Source organism: Phlebotomus papatasi, chromosome 1, assembly GCF_024763615.1.
Source record: "Phlebotomus papatasi isolate M1 chromosome 1, Ppap_2.1, whole genome shotgun sequence".
In the NCBI taxonomy this organism is placed as follows: domain Eukaryota; kingdom Metazoa; phylum Arthropoda; class Insecta; order Diptera; family Psychodidae; genus Phlebotomus; species Phlebotomus papatasi.
The window spans coordinates 87,894,264-87,911,616 of NC_077222.1; the positions used below are offsets into that span (position 1 = coordinate 87,894,264).

The following is a 17,353-nucleotide window of genomic DNA, read 5'->3' on the forward strand; positions in this document are numbered from 1 at the left end:
ATCCTTCTCTTTTGGTCACGAAATTTGCCATTCTCCACGATAATATTTCCGACGCAGCAGAACTTACAAGCCTATGCTATTCCTTTCAGGTGCGTCCATATATATCACAGTAACATTTTTGGACTTGCAAATTTGTCTTTCAGGCCATGATATTCACAGGACTCTGTTTTGTCTACAATGTCTTCTTAATTTTCTCAATATTTCGCGTTTGGTTGCATCACAATGAGGGATTTATCGCAATACTCCTGAACAATATGCAATGGTCCTTTATCACATACGGATTTGTCCTGGGAGAAATTCACGTGGCACACAAAGTCACGAAACTGGTAATAAAATTCAGCAAGTAACATTGAGAAAATACTCATGATTGTGAATCCTTACAGGGAAAATATACCGCGATTCTCGCTCACAAAGCCATTAATTTGACCACAAATACCCGGAGTATAGACAAACTGAAGCAAATGGCAAATCAGATTAATCACAGACCTCCAGTCATTACCTGCGGACTGTTTTTGTTCGATTGGACACTCTTCTACTCGGTAAGTGCATTGATGTTTCCTTTATTACTTAATGTAGAATCGTTTAGAGAAATTTAAATTTAATTCTATATACCACACTTTTTCTATAAAGTGAAAAGCAGTATTTAAATTTAAATTTGCAATTTATTGAAAGTGACAATTGTACCAGATTTCAGTCCGAAAGAGCAAGATGTGATTTTAATTGATTGAGTTTTACTAAATTGAAAAGGTGTGCCCAGAGCCATAAAATGAATCTTATTTTCTTTCACGAAAATAGTATACTATTCTCAAATTATTATGTTCTATATTATTCTAAATTATTTTATAGTGGTGCTAAAGTTAATTTTATTGGGCATTGATACTGCGCAATGTGCAACTATAAAGGTTCCTCTCGATCACCTCATTTTCTTTCATAATTTAAAATACTATTTTCAGAATAATCTTAGGACTAGCCTAGTCTTAAATATGATTTTAATGAAGCCTAGACTGCAGCTTGAACCCCTATAGCGGTCTTCAAGCATAGGCTAGTTTCCAAAGATCTTTAAATCCTAAATAATAATTAAATATAATAATAATAATTTAATTAGGTATTCAAACTCTAATAAATAATTTACTCTTAACATACAATTCTAAGCTAAAAATTTCGAAAAAAACTTGGGTAATCAAAAAATGGAAAAGGTAAATCATAGGGCCTTAGACTAGAGGTTTAACCTAGTTCCCGTAGGTCTCAGAATCCTATGGTAACCTGTTTTATTACTTTTTCAGAATCTATTTAATAGGTCATTCGTTCTTAATAATCTAATTCTAAGTTAAATTTTCCAAAATATCTTGACTGACCAGAAAATATAACAGTTAAGCTATATGGTTAAGCTTTAAGTCTGAAGCCCGTATTAGGTCTGAAACCGGTATAAGACAACTTTCAGACTCCACTATCATTGAAACTTATTGAACTATAATATTATTAAATTATTACTTTTTCTAAATCTAATGCTCTTAATGTTCAATCCTATGTTAAGTTTTTTTTATAATTCTTTTGAAAAGATATTACTTTAGTTAACCCATATGTCTAAACTTAGATATGAAGCCAGTATAATGTGTTTGTCAATATTATTGCAATATTTTAGAACTGAGTTAAAAAACAGGGAACAACTTTTTCGGACTTTGAAATTTTTATGAGCCGTAATATTTTAAAAATACTAAATTTTAGGATTATTATTAATTAAATATTAAATATTAAATTTTAGGAAGGTGGCATTAAATGTGCGATTATACCACGTTGCACTTAAATGTATATAACTACAATGATTTATAAATTAAAGAAAATTAATTGTTCTAGGTAATTTCATTTCTAAGCAATTTTTTGAAATTGATTGCAGAACTTAAACTACAATTGGTACTGGGTTAATGATAGTTAAATAATTTTTTTTTAATTTAAATTTATATTTATTTAAATTACATAAAAACACATTTTCTCCAATTACATAACGTAGGATTTATGTAAAGAATATCACATCCAGTAATTAATCTGCATAGCTTTGCTGGCGTATTAATCCTTTCGTCGAAGGTTTCCTGGACGTTTTCGTGCATGATTGTGTGACATGTTATATAGCCTACGAAATAATGCAATTCCTGCTGCATAAGAGATTTCCTGGTCGTGATCTTATGGTGATCAGACTTGGCGCCCTAGATCATATAATTTTAGACCTTTACGTTTTTTTTTAAATCGGTAATTCGAAGTCACAAACCTAAGTTAACAGGCCTACATCTATTTCTGTGCATTAAAAGAGGAGTTTTATAACACTGAATTATCGAAATTTAGCCACATTTGTACTTTAATATGTCAATTATTTATTATTAATAAATCATGTCCTAATGTCAATCATGTCATAATTAATTATTTATTAATGAACAAATTCTCCAATTTAGGTTTGACAAAGTCGCTTATTATGTCGCGATATTGAGCGCCAGCAAGAGTTACGGATTGATCGGTTTTTTTTTTTTTTTTTTAGATAATACACCTGCTCCGATATTATTAATCATTTGAAGGGCTTGTTCTTATGGATGGCAAGTGTGGTTATCCTCCCCAATTGATTCATTTCCGAATTTTTAAATTACACTCTTCATAGTTGACAAAGTTAATTCAATATTCTTGAATATTGAATAATTCTTGACCAATTTTCAAACCAAATTATTTGATTATTTTTGTAATATTTTTGAAGAACAGAAACGCGTTAATCTGTCATATAATCCTAATCTATAAACTGTCACGCTGTATTTTTTTATTCGTTGGAGACGTTTATTTCATAAATACCGCTAAATTAAAATCTTCCGCGATTTTTGGGACACTCGTTATAATAAACCTTATCTTCCTTCCGGTTTAGTAATATTTTTCACAAAGATGAAATTGCCCTTTCCATAACCTGTCGTACTTTTACCTCTGATTAGGATGTTTATTGTAATTGATTCTATGACAGTTGATTCTGATCCGATTTTATGTATCTCTTTCCAGCTCTGTGGGGCCTCTACAACCTACCTGGTGATTTTAATCCAATTTGATGCTTCAATGGTCCCTGAAACTGATCCATTGAATGCAACTATGACCACAATGATCAACTTTACATCTTGAAACTCCTCCTGACCGTTAAAACATCCAATTTCAAATAAAAATTCAAACAACAACCGATTTCTGTGCACCCATGGACATCTCTTGAAAATGGTACTAAGTCAGAAAGTCTCCAGAAAAGCAGCATAGATATCAACCATGTTCGATGAAAATTTCGAAAAAGGCGCGCATGGCCAAAGTTTGAAGGAATTTTCGAACAGGAAAAGTATTAGCGGAAACTGTGGAATTTCTTAAAGGAAAATTCCTCACTTGATTATTTTGTACAAAAGCTATTTTCTTCACCTCATAAAGAACGTCAATTACAATTGCTAATTGCTGATTCTTTCACGCACGACAACCACTGCAGGGATTGCGTGGAAAAAGCTCCAATTTCCTTCTCAGAGTGACTAAATGGGTGCTAAAGGGGAGGTTAAAAGACCATGTGTATTTACATAAATCTTTTCTCTTTATTTTTCATCAATTAGGGTAGAAGGTATACAATAGATCCTGTAAAAAACACATTTTTTTAGCCACATTTTCTCTCATTTTCACTAAAATATCAACTGAGACTCAATGCTTGAGCCATTGATTTTCTCACGCATTTTCCTTTTGACTCGAAATTTCCTTTTAGATTAACTTTTCGTCTGTGAAAATGAATTCTTTCGACGATAAAGTGGGCAGAAAAAAAGACTTTTGATCTCTCAAATATTGCTTTCTTCTCGAATCATGCATATTTCTTTTTGCAATGTTCGAGAGAAAAAATTCAATTTTTATATGTTTAAACTCATTGGGATTTTTTTTACACAAAAAATATTCATACTTCTAGATTAGTGTACAGTCTATCTTTTTCACGATTTTCTTCACTAAATGTTAAATCAGTTAAAAAGAAGAGTTTTCAATCACATTAATTTTCATCTTGTTTTTTTCTTCTCTCTCTTATTTTTTTCTCATCTACTTAGTTAAAAAGACAATGACATTAAATGGAAAATATTTAATGAGAAAAGGACTTTATTGTTGCTGGAAAGAGGACGTCAATTGTGCCGTTGAATTTTAAAAATTTATACACAAATTTTATTTTTTTTTTAGTATTTTCCTTCCCACATTCCTCAATTCATCTCCCTGTACGTATTCTTGAGATTATTTACAAATTTTTTCCCTTCTATATTTCTTTTTATTTCATTTTTCAAATTTTCTTGTTTTTCTTTCTTTTCGGAAAATAAAATTAAGCGTTGTTTTATGGAAATTCTCCAAAGAAAAAGTAGTAAACAGATAAGCAGTGTTACAGAGACATTAAGTAGTAAATGAATTAATTATTTTTAATTTGTTTTAAATGACACGTTTTGAACAATTACTTATTCTTGAATGAGCTATGGGCATTTTGTTTATTTAAAAATTATACACCTTTTGTTATAAGGAAAGAATTGCATTAAAAATACGTTTAATTTGTTGAGAAAAAAATCTCTTTAAATATCTGGCACAGGTTTAACAAAGTGTTTAAGATGAGATGTCCTACAAGTGAAACCTTAATTTTTCAATGTCTTAATTTTTCAGATTGTAAGTTTTCCCCTTTTCCTTAAAATAATAATTTTGTCAATAGATTAAAAAAAAATCTTTGGTTTCATACCTTCGAAAAAATATGTTTTTTTTTAGATTTTGGAAATCCGGAGGTGTAAGAGCGTAGGATTTTTAATAGGTTTATTCCCGAGGTAAATTAATAAATAAATTGTACTTGGGAAAAATAGAATTTTAATATATTCGGTTTGAAGTAAAAAACAAATAAATCCGAACCCCGATCATAATCCAAGTTTAAATCATCATTTTTAGAGCTCTCTCATCTAATTAACCTTTTAAGGACGATTGGAACATCATTGTCCCATAAAGAAAATAATTTTTCCTGACTACTTAAAGTTATTTTTTCCTTATGTTTGTACGCAATTGTAAAGTAGAAGGTTGTAGGAATCTAGAATATTTTTTGCAAGTCTCCAGGTATTTGCTACATTGTAAATATTTAAGCTTAAAAATTACGAATTTTTAAATTCTCATATTGAAAATTGATTTTAATTATTTTTAATACTTCTAATTTTTTTTAAGCAAAATTGTTTTGGAAAAGGAAACTACAATACCTTTACATAATATTTTTCATTAGACTGAATATTATTATTCATTGGTATTGTCAGAAAATTGATTTAAATTTTTGAGCTGTTTTTGTCCCTATCGCTCGTAGAGGTAAAAAAAATGCATCTAATCAGACTCTGTTGGATTTTCCAAAGTCAGATGTAAGACGTTTCATTGATTTTGTTTATCGGTTAAATTTTTATTACTGATTTTCGGTCAGTAAAAAGTGTTTCGTCGTAAAAGGGTGAAGATTTTAATTTTGAAATCAAGAAAAAATCAAAATTAAAAGTCATTCAAATATCAAAAATCTATCATGAATCAAAATATCAAAACATGAAAAAAATATCAAAAAAATAATCCTGTTGCTTTTAATTTGAAGATTTTTGAAATTCTTGTTTTTCTATATTTTCTTTATTAGCTCAAGGTGAAAGCCTAATTAAAAAAGAAATTAAGATTAACTCATTTCCAAATCAAAAAAGGAAAATCTTTTGAAATCATAATGTTTTGAAAAATGATAATTTTATTCAGCTTAGTGAGAACATTTCGGGAAGTCCTTACGTAGTTTTGTTCACCAAAATATAAGCCCCAATTCCAGACTGTTGATGGAACTATCAAAAAATAAATATTAATTAAAATACCTTTTTAAAATCTGTATACTTCGGCTTAATTTGCTACTGCCTAATGTGGCCGAACTAATTATTCAGACCAAAATCAAACTATTATTAATCGAGTAGAGGCTTAAAAATTAAATTTGTCTAACCCAAATACGGGCCACGTCAATGGCAAATGGACTTGACATCATCAAATCCCCTACTTCGCATGAGGCAAGGGATAACGGACAAACTGAAAATTAATATCAAAGATCAAACTGAAAATCAATATAAAAATTATTGTTAATAAATATAGACTTTGCTACTCTCAAGACAATTTTTAAAAATTACTTTCAATTTAAAAATTTAAAATACCTTCATTTTGTTTCATGTAATACGAAAGTTTTTGGGTTATTTTCCTAATTTTTATTCAATTGCTATAACAAGCTTTTCCAAAATTCTAGAACGAAAATCAAAATTATTTTTTAAGAAAACGAAGAAGCTTGTACTTAAGATATTAGATTTATTTTTTAAAAAATCTATTGCCTAATTTTTAATTTTCTTATCGATAATATTGAAATACTTTTTTCAGTAAAGACTAGGGGAAAGTGGTCTGCCTTTAAATGCGGCAGCCTGTGAATGTTTCAAATTTTCTCTTATTATTTCTCGAAGCAAAAATTCTATTAACTATTTTGTATTAACACTAAAACTACCAAGGCCCGATAAAATTGACCGATTTAAAATTAACACATGTTTAAACGGTACAATGTCTTAAAATATGCATGTAATATATTTTTCAGTGTTTAAATTTTATTCTTTTTTGCTCTTTTCCAAGGCAAATTTGTTGAGTATTCAACCCTACCACGGTTTGTCATTTGGTCGAAAAACGATCAAAAACAGTTAGTAGGTTTAGTGTTAAGTTCGATAAACAAAATGGAACTTTAGCTTTGAGACTTAAGAGGGAAATTGAAGCATTCAAAGGCTGCCGTATTCAAAAGCAGGCTACTTTCCCCTAGTAGAGCCTATAGATAAAGATCAAACTAATCAATTCTCAGATTAATCATTTAGCTTTAATTGGCCTTTAAAGTTGATTAGAATTTTCAGTATTTCTTTGTTTAAATTAATGATAAAACTTATTAATTGGTTTATAACCAGTTGCTTGAGCAGTGCTCAAGGTCTCTATTTGGAATTGCGTATAGACCCCTATATAGTAATATTATAGCCACCGTCGTAATTATGTTCACTGGGATAGAAGACGTTACTTTAGGTGTGACGTCTTGAGTAGGGCTATGCGTTATACTTTTCAGTTTTTCGTGAATAAGTTATCGAGTATATTTGTCATGTGCAAGGCTTAGCCCTCCATAGGTAAAGACAATTCTCCAGCGAGTTCTAGAATAAACGAGTTGCTGGCTCGATCGCAAGTTTAATAGGGCCCAATTTCTCGGATTTCAGTTTATAAACTTTAGGTGGAATAGTCTTTATGTCAAAGGCAATCGTATTTAAAAGGTCAGAAGGGGTTGAAGGACGATATATAAACCTGCCTCCCGTTTCTCGGTTTGTGATTCGTTAGCGTCAAAGAATGCCAAAAGGACATAAGCCCATCGGGTTTGGTATTCGGCAAGTTAATGGCTTATAAGTTAGACATTTTTATTAAACTTGTCAGGAATCCTAATATATTTTTAAAGAACCCAAACTTATCCAAATCGGTCAAGAAATACGCTCTTTAGAATCTTTTAACAGATTTCTGAATTGAGGCTGAAATATTTGAAATTTTTATAAATTTAAGTTTAATATTTATCCCAGGATTAAGGATGTTATTAAAATTTGAATTTTCCTGATTTTGATACTACAGATATCTTTAGAATCCATTAACTTCTCTTTTGTTGATACCGTTTAAAAATTAAGTTTGTCTTCTATAATCAGAAATTACCCAGCAAAACTTCGATCTGCAATTCTGCACTTTTGAAATTTTAACGTTTCTTGTCATTCAATCGGATACTTCGTGTGGCTTCGGGACAGTCGTGCGACTTCGTGAGCATCGCGAATTTCTTTCGTGTTTTCTAACCATTTCCTTCCCCTTCTATTTTATGGATGATTTAATAATATTGTATTGTGTTATAACATTATAATAATATTGTAAAAAAGAGAGTATTCACGTAAAATTGTTGAATTGAAATTGAATTTTAAATAAGTTGAAATACATATTTTTATGTAGTTAAAATAATGTTTAGAAACATTAGAAATGTAGAAATCATCTAAATACTCTAAAGAAATTCTGCAGAAAATTCTGCAGAATTTTCATACAACGGTCGGATCCATCTTAGATTCTGCAGAAATTCTGCTGATTTTTCGGCAGTTAGTAATTCAAATCTGACGAATTTCTGCAGAATTCTGCAGAATTTGCCGGGTGGGTAGCTCTGCCTACGCCCTGTTCTGATATATGGTCGCACGAAATTGCTTTTTTTAATATTTGGACTAAATTTTAAGATTGTATTAAGTATATTGCTGCGTTGTAGTATATTTATACTTTATAAAATTTACTCTACAGACGCTGCAAATCAAGATTCCCAGAAAAGCTTTGTGTGCCATTGTGGAAGAACCTCCACCTTGGAACAATCTTAAAACAAGGGGAATGAAACATATTTAGTATCAGAATGTAGGGAACCGATGTTGATATTAACTCAAAGAACAAAACCGGTAATCGTCCCATGGGAGACGATTTAGCCCAGAATTAAAATTTTCTTTTTTCCCAGAGCATTCGGGGGCTTTTCGGCCACTGAAGAAGATGCGTAGAGTACCGAAAGCTCTGGGATAAGAAATTTTTATTATGGGCTGCACCTCCTTTCATCCGACGATTTACGGATTTGTTCTTTGAGATATTTAGTATCTTGCCTTAGAACGCCTTGGGATCGATCTCAAACATCTTTCTAAAGTCCACAACCCCGATAGGCATAACCGGTTGAAAATAAATGAATAAATAAACAGCGTTGCAAATCTTTATATAAATCGAATATAGCCTTAAAAATCCTGCACTGCAACATCTCCGGATGCAACATTAAGTTTTTCTAAATTTTAGTTCAAACGTCATTTAATTGCTAACCAAAATATTTTTAGCATTTCTGAGGACATCTCTTCTAAAACACTGTGCTACAATATCTCTTAAAAACACTTTATTTTTTTTTTATCTAATATTGATTTGTTAAATTTATCATTCTTTTTGTTCATCTCATCTCTTTGCATTTAAATTACAGTGAATGAAAAAAAATTATTTCTTCTATCGACCTAATTTGCTCAATTTTTAAATGTTATAAATAATTCATAATTTAAAAATTAAATAATTGTAAAAATTTATTCCTATTAAAAATTGTATCTCTATTACCACACTCATACAACAACACAAAAAATTAGTTTTTTTTTCTTTTCTCTCCATTCTTTCGCGGTTAATTCTCTCACCATTTTCAGCATCGGCAAGTAAAGCACCTGCAAGAGGTGCTTTCTCCAAAGCCATTCTACAATTGGTTTATGTTGACAGAGGGTGTGTCTATTTTAAATATATATTTTCTTCATCTTTCATTCTTTTATCGTCAAGATTTTTCTTCTTCTAAATTCACTTCATTTCTACCTCACGAGGTTCAAAAACAAACAACAATTTCACGCTCCAATGTCCGGTTTCTTCGGGGCAGGAAATAAGCAGAGAACTTCCTGCTCTTTCCGCCCATTCAAAAAAAAAATTCATTAAAATAAAAACGCCTATCGAGTGTATCAAAAAATAAAAATAAAAAAGTTTATCACAGCAATTCAGAGAACATGCCTCCAAACCAGGCCATAACGATGGGGAACATGTATGTGACCAGGGCTCGTCCAATGGACATCTCAGGGATCCGTGTGGCCGTTCCCCCACTTTCTGTGCCCCCCTTTGGCTCCAGCTCATTGAGGTGTGTGTCCTCGTGTTCCCGCACACCCTCTTCGCCTTTCCGGACAACCGGATCTTCCGGATAAGCACCGGATGGATGGGAGGTGTTCCCGGGCAGCTGGTCGATGCCTCCGCGGCCCGGAGAGATCTCATTGTGAGTGATGTGAGGCGGAATGTGCGCTTCGAAGTCATACCCGCCCATTCCTGATCCACCGGAGTCTTCATCGTCATTGTCAACTCCGCTTCCGGACCCACTGCCGTACTCACCTTCCTCTGCAAATGAGCAAAAATGGTACAGGGCTTAGAATATTTGAATGGCCTAATTAAGCCACTTTCAAATGATTCTCCATATTATTATAATGTTCTACACTGAGGGAAATCCGAAAAAGTTAAAATAACATTTCGGAAATGTTAATTTTACCCTGCAGTATTGATCCGAAATCGGTGTAAATATTACCCTTTTTAGGAGTATTAATGGTTAAAGTTACCCTTTTTCATGTTATTTCTATCTTTAAAAAGTGTAATATTAACATTAAAAAAATGTTGATATATTTTTACACCTAAAAAGTGTTAAAGATATAAGGAAAAAAAAGTTAATCGCACCCCGTTTTTTCTCAGTGTAGACAAACGATCACTTATGATCAGATTACCGTTACTTCAGTTTTTGATTAATCCAGCTCTCGACTTAATCCGAAAAACGGCTTAGTTAGTGGAAAACTCATGGGAATTTAGGCAAATCATTATTTTGATTTTTTTGTCAAGGGAGGGCATAAGACGAATACAGAATGTTCCGCTTTGAAGGAAATTCTAGGGGCCGTAATGATCGTGAATTTATGACAAAGAAAATTGCATAGGGGAAAGTGACCATGCGTGATACGATTCAAGCTTGATAATAACTATTTTTTCCTACGTTAATCAATAATTGTGACTCATAGCAATATATTTTAATAGCTGGTCCTCAGACTCACATTTCCTAAAAACATTAGGATCCTAGCTCTTTTTTCCTAGTTTCAGGAAGCAAAAATCAAAAAATGGGTCCAAAACTGTAATTTCGATACATTATATTTAATAAGTTTTTTCTTAAATAATGCCGCTGTTCAGGAAAACTACTATCATAGGCACATAGAGGATTCATCAGTATTAATATTTATGTAAAAATATTTTTACTTGGGGACACTGTTTTTGAGGGTAGTGACAAATTCATAAATTCTACCTGTGTCCATCCTATATTTTAAGAAGTGTCCATGAATGATAATTTAAATGTGGCAACTCTATCTTTAGATGTGATTCTTTCATAATTACACCTATTGTAATCCTCAAATTTTATCGACAATTGACATAACCTTCAACTCTGTTGCCTGAATTTTAAGGTTGCAGATTGACATTTTCATGGACTCAAAGTGAAAAAATGGTTTTCGCTAGTGCCCTAATGTCATAAAAACACGGCTTAGAAAAATTACATAAAAGAGATTTTAAAACTAATAGCCAGTCGTACAAATGATTTAAGCAGATACTTTAGAGTTCCGTCTAAATATTGATGTGCATTTTTTGTATCCGGTAAAATTTTTACAGTGAAAATGGGCCTCCGAATTGTCGAATCAATAATTATACAAGAAGGCCCCGAACCCAACATGTATAAAAATCGCCACTGAATTTCCATTTTCTTCTTGAGGAAAATCTAAGGTTTTTCAGGAATTATTTGAGGTGGGATTGTGAACCTAATAAGTGAGACATTTTTTTGTCATAGTGGAAAAATCGCTTCGGTTTGTGTGTTAATCAGAAAATAATCACAAACCTTGAAAATCATTTTACAGTATCAAGCATGGGCACTTTCCCCTACCCGTAAGAGATATCTTTGGAATATGTTACGGAAACGTTTTAATGTATACAAACATTATCGACTCCAATCTTTCACCATATTTTCAGTACCAACAATTTTTAGTCTGTTTATACTTAAACCGGAATTCTTTGTATTAGAATATATGGTAATACTCCAACCGATAAGGAATGTAATTGAGATACGATACGCCTCCTTTCTAGGGTACACTGCTCTTTGACGGAAGTTTGCAAACATTTAAAAAGATGATCTTTTCAGCATGAAGAGCTCAGTCGAGAAGAAAGAGATAAGTATGTTAGTTTCTAGGAATTTTTGCACCGGGAAGAAGTCGAAATCACAACTTCGAGAGCCAAGTCAATGATCTCTCCACCACACAACTGACTGAACCCCTTACCAACTGCAAGGTCAAAACATGAAATAACTTACTGCGAAACATGTTAACGCTCAATGGAGAGCTCATTCGAAACTGATGCGTACATCTGCTCCTGCCCTACAATTTCCCGTTGCAGAGTACGTAACTGTGGTATGGGAAAGATCTGAAAACGTTCAACAAGCTGACGTCGTTCCTAACGATACCGCGGATACCGCTCGTATTATCGTCGGTTGTGTCTACCTCTATCGTATCTGCATTTGTCCTGTATCTGCATTCGCTGCAAGCTACAATACAGATGTCCCTTGTTGCGTGAAATGCTGACACAAAAGAAATGCAAATACGACAGAGGTAGACGCAACCGACGTTATAACAGGCTGCTTAAAGAACACTCCGGTAGGCAAGATCTATCCTTTAGCAGGGATTGCTTTACCAGGAGGGAGGAGATATGGTCACAGAAACAAAGAGTACGGCTGAAGTCTTGTTAGACCTCTTGTCACTCTGTGAAACCACTTGACCAATCTCCAGAGCAGGCCTGACTCAATCTGAGGAAAGAAGTCTTTACACCGGATTTTGTTGAAGTAATGGAAAGCCTTAGAACCTCAAGTGGATCAGTGGACATAGTAGTGTGTCTATGACTTGAGGTCTCGGGTTCACAGCTGAGCAGCGGCAGAAAAATACTTTTTAAAAAGATAGAGGATGGCATCAGAACGAGTCCCGGCATGATAATGGTATTTCAGTCGATACAAATATTCACTTTCACTGATCCAAATACACATCGAGATGGGCTGCTGTGCTGTGATATAGTAGCGGCATTGAGTGCATAGAGAGCTGTGCTATGGAGTGGTTCTCCGTATCGAGGGATAAGATAGAATGGAAGTGGGGAAGCATAAGGAGCCCAACTGCGGCCAGGATGCAGCGATAATCTGATATAAAGAACTGATCCCTGGTAAAATCTTATCTATCTTAAGAGAAAGCCTTCCTCCTGGTGATAACCGAAACTGGACGACGGGGAAGTCTCTCAATCGTTTGAGAAGCGACATAGCGCATTCGAGAGACAATAGACGGCGATGGGGGTTCTCCGAATGTGACGTCCTGTATCTGTGTAATCCAAACCTCACCGTCCCCAAATCATGTGCTTATCCATTGTCCCCTGCTTCATATAAAGTAGGAAATTTGATGTCGGGAAATCCACTTGCCATATACGTGATCCGGTATTGAGCAAGTCCTATATAATTTTTAAAACCGACAAGTTGTAACCACTTTGTAAACCATCAAGTTTAATTACAGTCGTTCACAGTTGATATAAAGAAATTGCAGTGATAGGTACTTAAGATGCTTAGGTTGACAACAACTTTTCAAGAAAGGTCAACGAACGGATGTTTATAACCGAAATAAGAACGATGGGAACGTGACCAAGATTTACAATTTCTGGACTCTCTACGTACATTGGTAAGGCTTATGCAGTACTTACGTCGTTTCAGAAGCGCGATGAATAAGTCCAAGTCTAGAAGTACTGTTTTTTTTTAAACTGTTAGCACTTCCATCCTTATCAGTGAAAGTTACCGAGGCGAAGTTCGTTCAAGCGAATAAGAGATTAACTCGAAGGGATCGCTTAAGGAACGTTGCCGTTGATGACGAACTGCGGAACGGTCAAAGTTCTGTTTCTTTTTTACTAATAGGTCGTAACTCCAATAAGATCATGTGCAACACATTGAGCAAATATTGCTCATTCAGAAATGCCCTAGAAATCTTTATGGAGGAGGTTCAGTCTCGGGACAGACTCAAAGGGAGGTATCTTAATTTAATCTTGGCTTCTAGGACGTGGCATAGTTCACAATTGCTGTGCCATTAAGCTGCAAATGGTTCAACCAGCAATGGACTATATTCCTGAATGAATGAGAAGTATTTCGGGCCTTCTATATCCCGTTTCAACGCTGAAATATCAGACCACCCATCTTAAACACATCCCGGATTTGTGGACATTATCTCAATCTAAATACATCGCTAGTGATAGATAGAAGTCATTGAAGGCGATGACAGCAACCAAGGCAAATGAAACAAATCGAAGATTAGAGATATTAGATCAGAGCACCAATTTGAAACGTTTGAAGTATCCATTACTGGCAAAACCAAATGAGAATCTTACGTCGAACTACCTTTGTTAAATTTAACTTGTTACGTTTAACAAATTCAAATGACAAAGATTATGTTTAACCCGTTTGTAGTCGGGCGTCTGCTCTCAAAGATCCCTTAGGCCAGGCCATGTTATCGACTGACTGATAGTGTCGCCTGTCAGCCAGTTTCCCAAACGGCGGACAACAGAACCATACCGCCAGTGAAAAACCTTGCTTGGACCGAGAAGTGGGAAATATAAATTTCCGGCAAACAGGGAAAGGAATCGACCAGTCGGGCTTTATTTCGCTGTCATGTGGAAAATCTCGACAAGACAGTGAAAACGAATTCAAATTATTAATAGATTGTTTCATAAAGGTATCATAACCTAAAAAGGTGGTATCATGTCAGGAGGCCTTTAAATTTCTGGACAATCAAAGTTAAATTTCTGTAAAGTCTAATGCCTAGATCAACTCAGGATCGCAGCTTAAAGCCTAAGAAAATGATAAACAGTGAAAACTTACCTTGATCGCTCCACTCCACATCCAGACCGTTGTAAGCGTTCTTAAGTTGACTAATGGACGTCCTCAGACTATAGAGTTGAGCATCTAAGATGGTGCTCCGTCGAACGGGCATGTTATTAGGGAATTCCGGATTCAGCTTGTTGTCCGAAACAACAGAATGAGGATATCTGAAAAACACCAAACTTTAGCCTAAAAAGAGGTTTACGGAAGCGTTAGTGTTACCTGTCGACAGCACGACCGTTCCAGCAGTAGTCCTCCATTGAAGGTGCCGCAGCCAGATCTTCATTGTTGCAAATCTGGTAGGGCAGATTGGACCAGAAGTTCTTGGTGTCTTTGACCTTCTGCCGGATGTCCTTGATGAGTTTGTCTAAAACTGGTTCCTTGCTGTAGTCATCGTCGTAATTGTCGCCCTTTCTTGCCTTGTTACGATTCTTGTTTTTGTTTTTCCTGCGTCCGTTTTCGCTGTAGTTGTCGCCGTTACTAAAACGCAACGGTTCAAACTTGCTCAGTTCTTGGCTTGCAGGTTCAGCTGATCTACTCTGTCGTGTGGTTTCTTCGTCATCGAATGTGAATCCTTCAGGATCTGTATCCCGACGTCTTCGTCGACCAAGCGTGGGTCGTCCACAGCCCTGGAACACCTGATTTGAGATGTCTTTGTTTGTCTCCTGGAAATTCATGATGGCCTCTGAGATCTTGATGTTGATCGGCTCCACGACCATTACGACATTGAAAGGGCCGAGGAGGCGATCAGATAATTTCTCCATGGAAGTGAGGAAGTTGTCCCACTCATGGTCCATCTCTGTGTGATGCTGTAGGCAGCCCTTCATGACATTGACACAGTAGTTTGCACACGGCTTGGCTGTCTGTCCACTGCAAACATTGCACTGCATCTTCGTGAGTGCTACCACGCAGTCGACATTTGGCTTGATCTGCAAATAGAGCCGGTGATTATTGCACCATCCCACATATTTCCACACACACAGAACTCACATTCATCATATTCTTCACGATGTCCGCCGCTGTGGCTAGAGATTGGGCGTAGGTTCTTGTTGCCACAAAGGAACGTTTGATCTGAACTGACAATTTATCAGGAACATCCCCAAATGGCTTCAATTGCTTCATGTGTTCACTGACACAGCCCAAGTATCTGCAAAATCAAATACAATCCAATTGATTCATCTTGCCTCCGGGCGAGAATTTCAATTTTGCCCACTCCTTCAATTAAGTGGCGTGGTGAATTTCTTCAATTACCGCGACTGCATTTTTCTTAATCATTCTGTTTTGATGCCTCACACAATTGTCGCTTTTTTTTCCTATATTATTAACGTATTTACAGATGCCCAATTTGGTGCAAGTGAGAAGCAAACAGAAGCATTAAGAAATGATTAAATGTTATTGGTTGTCGGACCATTTTTGTTTCAATAAAACTTAATAAGATGTGGTGTGAAATATCAATTAGAGTACTTAGTAAGAAAAAAAAGATGGCTTAAGAGAACATATTTTAAAAGATCAAGTTGCAAAGCTGACAAAATTGCTATTGAATAAGTTTTTGGCAAAATTTCCAACATCAATAAATTAGTGTAACATTGCGATTAACCTCGATTTCAATAAGCCAGAAAACTCAGTTTGAGGATTAAATTAATTTAATCTCGTGAATTATGTTTGATGGTCTGCTAAATTAGAAAATTCCCCAAGGAAAATGAATAAACTGGGCGGCAATCGCTCTAAGAAATTAGTACGCAATGTGTACTAACGATATTTCGTATGATATGGGAATATCACTATAAGCTGGATAAAAAAGCGATAGCGAGGCCTTTCACCTTTGCAGAATGCTTGAACTCATCAAATAGACCTCTTCGTGCACTACTTTGGATCCATAGCGGTTTATTATAAATTAAACTGTTTCATAAGTTATCATAAAATCGATCTAAAGTCGAAGATGGGTAAGGGAGTGCGAATTTTTATATTATAGAACCGATTTGACCTTCATATTTGAAGCAATCTTAATCATATTGATTGCGAAATAATTTTATAGGGCTTTAACATTTAACATTGAAAGATCGATGTAATGACTATTGAATTGATATCCGAAAATAAAATACATCGCATGACTAGTTTTCGAAATTATCCAAAAACATTGATATGAAGAAAACATTGATATGGAAAAGTATTTTCCAAATTTTATGAGCTATTATGGGTCATCAAAGTCCAGAAGTCTACACCTCTTACCGTTTGCCCTTGTTCTAAAAATATAATGATTAATAAATAAAAAGCATTTGAAAAAATCAATCACGTATGTACTTTACCAATTCACTACAACATGGGACTGATGCAATAGAATTGGAAGTTTAAAGATCTTCTAAAAATAAATCACAATTCGACCAAATCGGCTAAGGATAAACCCTATAAAGTGATTTAAATTTGTCTTTGAAAAATTCGATATTGAAATATTTTCGGTGATAGGTAGTTATGAGAGTTTTGAGTACTAAATAGGTTATAGGTTATCAGTAGGTATGAACAATATGTTCATCTGGAAGGGAATTCTGTAACGCTCTGGCAATGCCATATGACAAATTGATTTCGAATCTTAGGAGAGCTTTTTCGAAAATGCGATTCTGTAGCCGTGATATTGGCATTTCAGCTCACGTGACATTGCAGGAAGTCACATATTTGAGATTTCTGGCAATTCAAATGACAATAAATTTAGTTAAACAAATCAACCAAGACGTACTGTATTTTCATAAAATCATCAAGTAAAGGGATTTCATT

At 34.4% G+C, this 17,353-nt stretch overlaps 1 protein-coding gene across 1 annotated transcript in view; it reads right to left on the reverse strand.

The window, feature by feature from the left end:
• Window positions 1-3,567: 3,567 nt before the first annotated feature.
• LOC129797955 (glypican-4) overlaps window positions 3,568-17,353 on the reverse strand; it is a 69,112-nt gene continuing 55,326 nt past the window's right edge. Inside the window, exons 4-7 of the mRNA XM_055840850.1 lie at window positions 15,575-15,731; window positions 14,807-15,513; window positions 14,585-14,751; window positions 3,568-10,011 (exon numbers count right to left, since the gene is read on the reverse strand). Coding sequence (XP_055696825.1) covers window positions 9,614-10,011; window positions 14,585-14,751; window positions 14,807-15,513; window positions 15,575-15,731 — 1,429 coding nt within the window. The 3' untranslated portion in view covers window positions 3,568-9,613. The remainder of the gene's footprint in view (window positions 10,012-14,584; window positions 14,752-14,806; window positions 15,514-15,574; window positions 15,732-17,353) is intronic.